This window comes from Nylanderia fulva, unplaced genomic scaffold, assembly GCF_048542155.1.
Source record: "Nylanderia fulva isolate GAGA-0341 unplaced genomic scaffold, ASM4854215v1 Scaffold273, whole genome shotgun sequence".
Lineage (NCBI taxonomy): Eukaryota > Metazoa > Arthropoda > Insecta > Hymenoptera > Formicidae > Nylanderia > Nylanderia fulva.
The window spans coordinates 65,318-73,575 of NW_028190340.1; the positions used below are offsets into that span (position 1 = coordinate 65,318).

The 8,258-nt window shown below is 41.3% G+C and overlaps 3 protein-coding genes across 3 annotated transcripts; all 3 read right to left on the minus strand.

Annotated features, from left to right (window-relative positions):
• Positions 1-217: 217 nt before the first annotated feature.
• On the minus strand, positions 218-1,741 carry LOC146722777 (uncharacterized). The gene has a single exon (XM_085483872.1). It carries the CDS (start codon positions 1,565-1,567, stop codon positions 251-253), a length of 1,317 nt encoding a protein of 438 aa, XP_085339998.1. The 5' UTR covers positions 1,568-1,741; the 3' UTR covers positions 218-250.
• A 41-nt stretch (positions 1,742-1,782) lies between these two features.
• Positions 1,783-3,108, minus strand: LOC146722778 (uncharacterized protein F54H12.2-like). The gene has a single exon (XM_085483871.1). It carries the CDS (start codon positions 3,106-3,108, stop codon positions 1,783-1,785), a length of 1,326 nt encoding a protein of 441 aa, XP_085339997.1.
• A 389-nt stretch (positions 3,109-3,497) lies between these two features.
• On the minus strand, positions 3,498-6,404 carry LOC146722779 (uncharacterized). The gene has a single exon (XM_085483873.1). It carries the CDS (start codon positions 4,773-4,775, stop codon positions 3,849-3,851), a length of 927 nt encoding a protein of 308 aa, XP_085339999.1. The 5' UTR covers positions 4,776-6,404; the 3' UTR covers positions 3,498-3,848.
• Between the last annotated feature and the right edge of the window lie 1,854 nt (positions 6,405-8,258).

Here is an 8,258-nt window from a genome sequence, read left to right on the forward strand (position 1 = left end):
CACGATAAAAAATAATAATACATCGTCGTAGATTAGAAAGATGTCAGATAAAATTTTATTTTAAAATAACTCGCTGCTTAATGAAGGTAAACAGGAACATGCATGTGGAGGAAATTTCTGGAAAGAGGAAGTGAAAGAAAATTGAACAATAGTTTTAAAAGTACAAATATGGATTATATTTAAAATATTTTTACAGAACAAAATTTATTTATTCATACTAAAATTCATATTATATATTGTTATAATTCGCTTATTTTTTGTGAGTAAAAATTTTACGAAATAAGTGTATGATTAAACGATCGTTATATTCACAATCTTCGGAAAAAAGAGCGAGAAACTGATTAAGATTATAACCGCTGCACATATAATATAAAAATACACAGCAGTATTGTCCGCAAGTCTTAGAAAAAATTCCTTGTAATTGTTGAATATTCCAACGATGGATGATGGAGTTTCGTCGAAGTCGGATGAGAAATCCTGGATACAAGGGGGGCAATCCGTAGCTGTCGAAATAAGTGGCTGTACCGTGTTCATCGAGGTAGAAGGCGATCCAATGTTCTCCAGGTCGATCGTGATTGTCGGTGTTAGCGACGATAGCCGTCGACCTCGTCCACACCCTCGGAACTCTGTCGGCTGCATAGACTCCAACATGTCTGGCATCGAGATGATGCAATGCTTGTAGAATTTCGCGAGAGTTCATTTTTTTTTGTCCCGAATACGAACGAGTGTACGGTATTATTTGAACAATACCGGTTTTTACCTCTTTCGATAATGCGTCTTCTTCTATCTTGAGTTGTTTTGAGAGGTTTTCAATGTCAGTTTGCGTCGAGATGGAAATTGTTTCGTTCTTGTCCGTCAACGTCGATGACGATTCAGAAATCACAAATCTCTCTTCTTCTTCTTTTTCAATCTGCTGTTCGTTGCTTTGCTGATTTTTTTCCTCTATTTGTATTTTAGTTATATTCTCATTTACATCGCAAGAAACGGCGGTTTCGTATTTATCGTCGCTATCGTCGAAAGTAATTTCCCAACTTTCGTCAGAACTACAAGTAGCTTCAGTAGAGGTCGAAACGTTCTCGCAATTATTTTGCGCACTTAGCCAGCATTTTAATTTATAAGCATTGTATAACGCGCAATGAAAGGTTCCAAATTTTCGAATCCCGTGATGACCGCAATATTGTACGATATCCTCCTCATCCGGTAGATTTTTAAATGCTGGTGAGGTACCCTCCAAATTATTTATATCTCTGGAAAGTAAATTCCTCAAGTAGTTTGCTTTTTCGTTACCTCTGACGTAAATGCAGCGCGCGTGTCTTGCAATTTCGCGGAGATACGAGGTAAAATATTTCGGATTAACTGAGCCGTCGAACCACTCGATGCCGTGATAATTTCGTGAGAGCCAATTGTTTTCTCGTCTTGCTTTTGCGGGTAATTTTCCAAACGCGTATGGTGGCATCATAATCCAGTGCTCGACAATCGGAGTATCGATCGCGACAACGGCGACTTCCTTCGCGATAAATTTATTGGCTTCATCGCGGAAACCTTGTATGTCGACGACTATGTCCATATTGTGAGATTTTCGTTGATGAGGTACAAGCTCTTAGCGAAACGTGCGCGTTTGGTTGTGTCTCGTACAAAACTGAATTTATTCTAGCGCGTTACATAGTTTCCACTCCGTGAAAAGTGTCATCGAAATTTCCAAAGGAAGAGGAGGGGGAAAATTTTCTAATCGCGTATTACATTACGGTGTAAGAATACATGTTGGTGAACGAGTGTTAAAAGCTAACCGGAAAAATCGACGATAACTTGACGCGATGCATCGATTTCTATGACATTATCGAATTCGGCGTAAACGATACAATTAATTGTTTCGGTGAGCGCCTTCTCGAATCTCCCTTCTAACCGTAGACTTCCGTGTTTCACGAGATTCCAATGACCGGCGCAATTAGCGGATAGATCGGGTGTAAGATCAAAAGCGAATAACGTATATCCCCGAGAATAATCATCTCTACTTATAGAATTTCCCTCGTTCAAAAAATGGATACCCGTCCCTGAGAAGAGCGTATGATAAGCTTCGATGTAAAGCGGTTCGCGAGACGAGAAAACCGGTTGTAACGGTCTACTGGGTATTTGTGTACCGTCGACGTATAGCGAGAAGAAATTTATTCCGTAATTTTGGAAATTAAACGGATTCAATTTTCTGTCACCGTTAAACGCTTTATTATCGACGAAACCTACTATTATTCGTTTCGGCAATTGTCCCAGTATTACATTATCTAACGATTCACCCACAACCCCGCTGTGAATCGTGAATGTTTTAATTTCAACTCTCGTAAGCGGATACTTGGCGGTAACTTTGCTCAGCATTCTAGCATGCGCTAGTAATACTCCGGAGCTTATTTTCGCTCTTCTCACCATTAGACTTGCATCGAGTATACGAATTTTCGACGTGCAATTAGTTTCTATAAAACAAAACGTATCTTTCGAACGCACGAGTCTCAACCGCACCTCGACGCCATTAATTAAGAATTTATCCTGATTGAAAACGTCGCAATGGAGGTGACCTATAAGATCTAGCGCGCGCCCTCCGCGTATGTAACGAGCTCGTCTCGCTATAGCGGTATTGCCTTCCGCTCCTGCCGTATCGTCCATGTGTCCGGGTGTATCCGCATCCCATAAGCACGAGGTTAGATGGGAAGTTTTTGCGGGCGATGAATAATTTAACAATGCTTCGATGTACGCGCGGTACGCATAAGCGTTGTTTGGAGGCGACACGAGCTTTTGATTGAAATACACGTCGATTTGATTGAAGATGGAATGAAGAAAATGATTTACGGGGCCCACGTTGACGCCTGATCCGGCGGCGAGACCGGGTAGCGGCTCGGTTTCTACGCGTACCCGAAGACTTAGTAACGTGTGTGTGAGATCTAAATATTCTTCTCCGTGACCCGGGATGACGAATTCTAGCGGGGAGTCGTCCGAAAGCGAGGTCACGGGTTTGTAATGAATCCATTGCGAACTTTCGATGCTAGTTTGCGTGGGCGGTAAAGAGAAGAGATCGAGCTCGCTCTTTAAACACTCGCTCGAGTGTGTGTGAAGAAATGACATTCTTTTCTATCGTCGCCCGCTCTACCAGCGTTATTGTCACGGACAAGCGTATTTAGAAATAATGGTGATTATGAAAATATATCGTATACTGTGCGCTTTTTACCGCTACTAGCTTTACGCCGTTTCGCGGACGATTTGAGCCTTTTTACAGTCGAGCGATTTTTCCTCGTATTATTTTTAGTTTTCTTTGTATTTGTTCTTTTTTTCCCACGAGACTTGATTTTCGATAAACTTTTTTTCTTATTTGTCTTACGCCGTTTACGCGACACGGTTACCGAGGATTTAGCGACGTGAGTCTTAGGCCTGCCGAAAGGAAACTGCGCTACATGAATTTTTTCATCTGATTTATATCCCGTACCCTTCATTAGACTACTTATTTTTTCCCTAGCTTTTCTCTTAAGATTGTCACGCGATTGTTCAAAACGATGTTTGACAGCTACCTTTAACGGCATTTTATTTTCAACATCCTCGATTATATTAACCCCGGCCCGCAAAGCTTCTTTACCCACTGCCCCTAGACCTCTAGTTAAATAAGGCAATACACGTCTGAACATTCCTCCGAGAAAACTACCTATTCCATGACCTCGTTGATAGGGTGAACCGACAAAAACTCGTGGAATTCCGCCACCGCGAGTTCCACCGTTTTGTAATTCGTTATAATACTCCGAATAATAATCCATATTAATGAACAAATCCCTTCTTTCTTATCAAAAAAATCTTTACAGAGTATTTTTAAAAATCTAATCGATACGTTTGAAATGTAAAGTCACCGTTAACGTGCCGGATTCAAATGGTATTTTGTTTCCAGTATCGTCTTTTATATCGATTTCAATCCGTCGGAAATTTGTTAGGCGCAGCGGGATATAATGCAGAGGTGAGAAATGTTTTACCTGATTCGTTCCATATTCGTAATCGCGCCCACCCCCTGTGACAGGCACTATTCGGAGAAGAGGAGTTTGCACATCTCCTGTTATGTAAGGTTCGCAAATATCACAATAAACGAACAGTTTATCGGGAATACCCCGCGCCAAACTACACGCTTCGTAACCATAGAATCCCTCGTCACGTACTCCATTTTCGTCAAGAAAACCGAGTTTAAGAAAAATTGAAGTAGACTTTTCTTTGGAATTAAGCTTAGATGTCGTGAGCATAGAACAATAGATACTTTCCCCCTTAGGAGCGTTATAAAGAAAATCAGCTAAACCGATCATTTGCAAAAGTCTATCGGAAAAATGCATATAATGAATCAGATTGCAACCAGGAGGACACGCGAGGGGGAACAAAATACTACCGCCTGTAAATCTTTCTTGCTTCAAACGAAAATGGGAACCGACTTCTTTGCATGACGAATTAATCATGGAGACGAGCTCTTCCATGTTATTATAAATGCCGCACGGTATTGAGGCTTCCTTCGAAGTTAACACCTCATCTTTTTTATTTTTCTCTTTAACTTGAGAGTCGATATCGACGAAACTGAGTATATTTTCTCCGCGCCTTACATGAAAAAAGGTATTAGGGAATTGGATTTCGCTCAACGCGACTTCCCAGTCACCGTGTAAGTGCAGCGATTGAGGTAATTCCGTAATGAACGACGAGGTTTTATTGTCGGGGAAATAGCGCATGCTGCTATTGCTTGGAAGAACCAGAAGAAATTGATCCGCCCTCATTTCGAAGAATAGTTAAATTCGAAGCGGGTATCCAGGAGTTAAATTTAGAAGGATAACCTTGCCAGCTAACTAATAATTGTTTATTGCTACCGCGTCCCCTGCTTTTTATCACACGATCGACGATAAATTCCTCGTCGCGTAAGTCTTTAATAACCGGTGCTAATTCTTGTTCGTAAAAAATTCCGTCTATAACTTCACCCGATAAATCGCTTAATTCATATACGCGGGGTTTTCTCCATTCGAGAACTCGATGAATTCGAAATATCTCCTCGCTCCACTTCGCTTCGTATCCTTTCTCGAAGATTACTTTTGCTCTACTGACGCGTACGAGATCGTCCACGCGATATTTAGCCTTTTGTTTACGCCCACGCTTCTTTTTCTTTTCTTTATCGTTATCCCATCGTCGTTTCATATTTTCACACGCGGTACGAGCATTTTCTCGCGTAACGACAGCGGGTTGCATTTTGATGGTGGAATGACGGGTATGATTGTAAGCGTGAACAATATCTTGTAAAACATCAAAGTAACGACGTGTATTTTTATGCGTAAAATAACGCCACATCCGCTCTTTGAGTGTTCTATTAAATCGTTCCACTATAGACGCTTTAATAACGGGATTGCGCGTTACACGAAAACGGATGTCTTTTTCTTTTAAGAAATTTTGTACAGGGCGGGCGATAAATTCTTTGCCTTTGTCGGTCTGTAAGTATACAGGTAGTCGACCCTCGTTTCTGGAAAATATTTGTTGAAAGGCCTTTATTACACAGTTGGCTGTTTTGTCACGTAAAGGTTCTACCCAAACAAATTTACTAAGCACATCGATAACCGTTAGTAGATAAGAATAACCGTCATTATAGCTCTTGAGATTACGAAGATCGATCAAATCGGCTTCCCATAAATCATCGATATTTGTTACGTTATAATGTAAACGAGGAAATTTTCGTCGTACCGGACGATGCAGCGTGTATGCATCCTGCGATTTAAGCCACTCGACGACTTTGTTACGCGTAAAATTCGGTTTAACGGCTCGCGATAAATTGTCCACCGCAGAGTAGCCTGCATAATGCGAGGGGTCGTAATACAATTTTTCGAATTCCATTAATTGAGATTTATCCAATCGAGTAAACCTCTTCTTCTCTTTGACGGAGAAACTACGCTATGTGCTAATGTTCTATCGTCGTCACCGTCGTCGTCACCGTCCTCGTCGGCGGATATGAATTGCGTATCTTCTTCGGTTTCACTCGCTTCGTCTAACCTGTGACTGTACGATTTTGAACGTGTGATCGGAGTGGAGGACCCGCGAGGTAACGCGGAAGTAATATAGCGAGATCGCGCGCCTGCTTTTAATAACTTTTGATTTCCTATGAGACGCGGTGACGTACCTATGTCACGTAGTAATCGAGCAAACTGATTTCTTCCGGATGCTTCTACCGTTTTTCTCTCGCGTACCGCATCGTTTATAAGTTCCGCGATATTCGAACCCTCCACAATGTCACCGTCTATGGTTACGAGCCCTTGTCTATTCCAGCTAATTTTAGATGACGGAGTATCGAGCAGATGCTTCATTAGTAAGCGTGCTTTACTACGATAACTTTTCGGAACACTATTAAGTATTTTTTGTATCATTTCCGCTGATTAAGCGCGTTTTTTCTCGAAACTACTACTAACGGCGCTAATGTTACCGTCGTTGGTAATTAAAGTTTGCGTTTCCATAAAATCATCGTCATCATCGTGGTTATCATCCTCTTGCTCTTTCGTGTCTTCGTCCTGTTCTCCATCACCGGCGTGCGCGTCTTTGCGTAATCGTTTTCTCGCAGCACGAACAAATTGAAGATAACGCTGAAGTACCTCTTTATACATTTTCCATCTTTCGTCCTCGCTGACCTGAGGCGTGAGATTCAGAATACGCCACATCTCTGCATCGAGCCGTGACAAAGGAGTTCCCGGGGGTCCGTACGGTATTATTAGCATCATTTTCCACATTTGATATCTCGGTAATTTTATTCGATGAATTATCGGCCGGCGCGTTAGAGGAAATTTCCGGTTGTCGCTGCAGTCTTTCGAGATTTTCCGACGAAATTAAAACCATTTTTTTTGCTCTCTCCATTATTGAATTGTAAATATTTTATCTTTTTCACATTTGACGCAACAAATATACATAGAATAGCGCCCCTTTTTTAATCTCCAATGATCCGGGATAATATAGCTCCGAGTATAGGAGCAATAAGATAGGGTAAGAATCCGCCGCGTTGCACCAATAGTTTTCTCTTAACTTTCAAATTACCTTTTTTCGCAGCAATACGCCGTAGGATCGATTTATGTCTAGCAAGGCGTTTTTTTTCACTACTTGCAAGCGGTACGTTACCTTTAAGAGTATTGAAAACGCACTCTTGAATACACTTTATGAGATTATTATCGACGGTACGTAAAAACGCTGTTCTTTGATTTTTTTTCAGATAACATAAAGTTTTCAAAAGATTCGTGTTTCTTTCGCCGATAGATCGTCTAGCGATTTTTACCGCGCCGTCGGGTGAATTCTTCGACGACGATGATGCCGGTTGCGATTTTTTTTCTTTTTTTACCATCGCAGTGTAATTGCACGAGTGACAAGTCGTGTGTGAATACGAGTCTTTTATACGCCTCTTTTGATCGATCTACGTGGAATGTACGCGTAATGCAGCTTATCGTTGGGAAAGATACACGTCCGAAATCGATATTCATCTGGAGTCGATTGTTTTAAATCGAGCAATAAATACCCGTGAGGCTTCGAGGTAGCGTCGTAGTACGCTTCTTCCATAAACTTAGGATCGTCCGGATATACTTGACGAGCTAAATGCCGAATTTGCGCGCGATCGCGTGGATTTTTGAAAACTACTATGTAATTCGCATTGAGAGATATGTCGCGTTGTCCGCGTCCCTGATGGAAAAGATTTTGCGAAATGAGAATAACACTGAGATTCTTATGATGGCTTCCTTTAGTAAATAGATCTACGATAACATCGCACGATGACGACTCTCTCATAAGATCGTCGATTATCACTAATTTCGGGGTGTGTGGATCGTAAGAATAATCTTCCGGGCGCGGGTAAACCCTCGTGAAATTCGATTATATTTTTCTTCGAGTTTATCGGAATGCTATTTGCATATACGTTCTTTTTTCTTACGCTACTCTTTTCTTCTCTTTCATTTTCATCGCATTGCAGGCGTTGATAGGCATCTTGCCACTCGGCGTAATAAAATAAAATTCTCTCGAATCGAGTATCGGACACGTTGGACAAATAACGAAGAAATGTTTTCACGAAAATCGTTTTTTCCACATCCCGTAGGCCCGCAGACGATCGACGGTCCAAGGATGTTTCCAGCGTACATCCATTTCCCCAAAATGAACGCGATATTCACCGTTTACGTACAATCTCGTAAATGAAAGAAAGTCTAATCCGGCGCGTTCTTAAAAACAAAAAATTAGCGTAAAGAGCGTCCGTG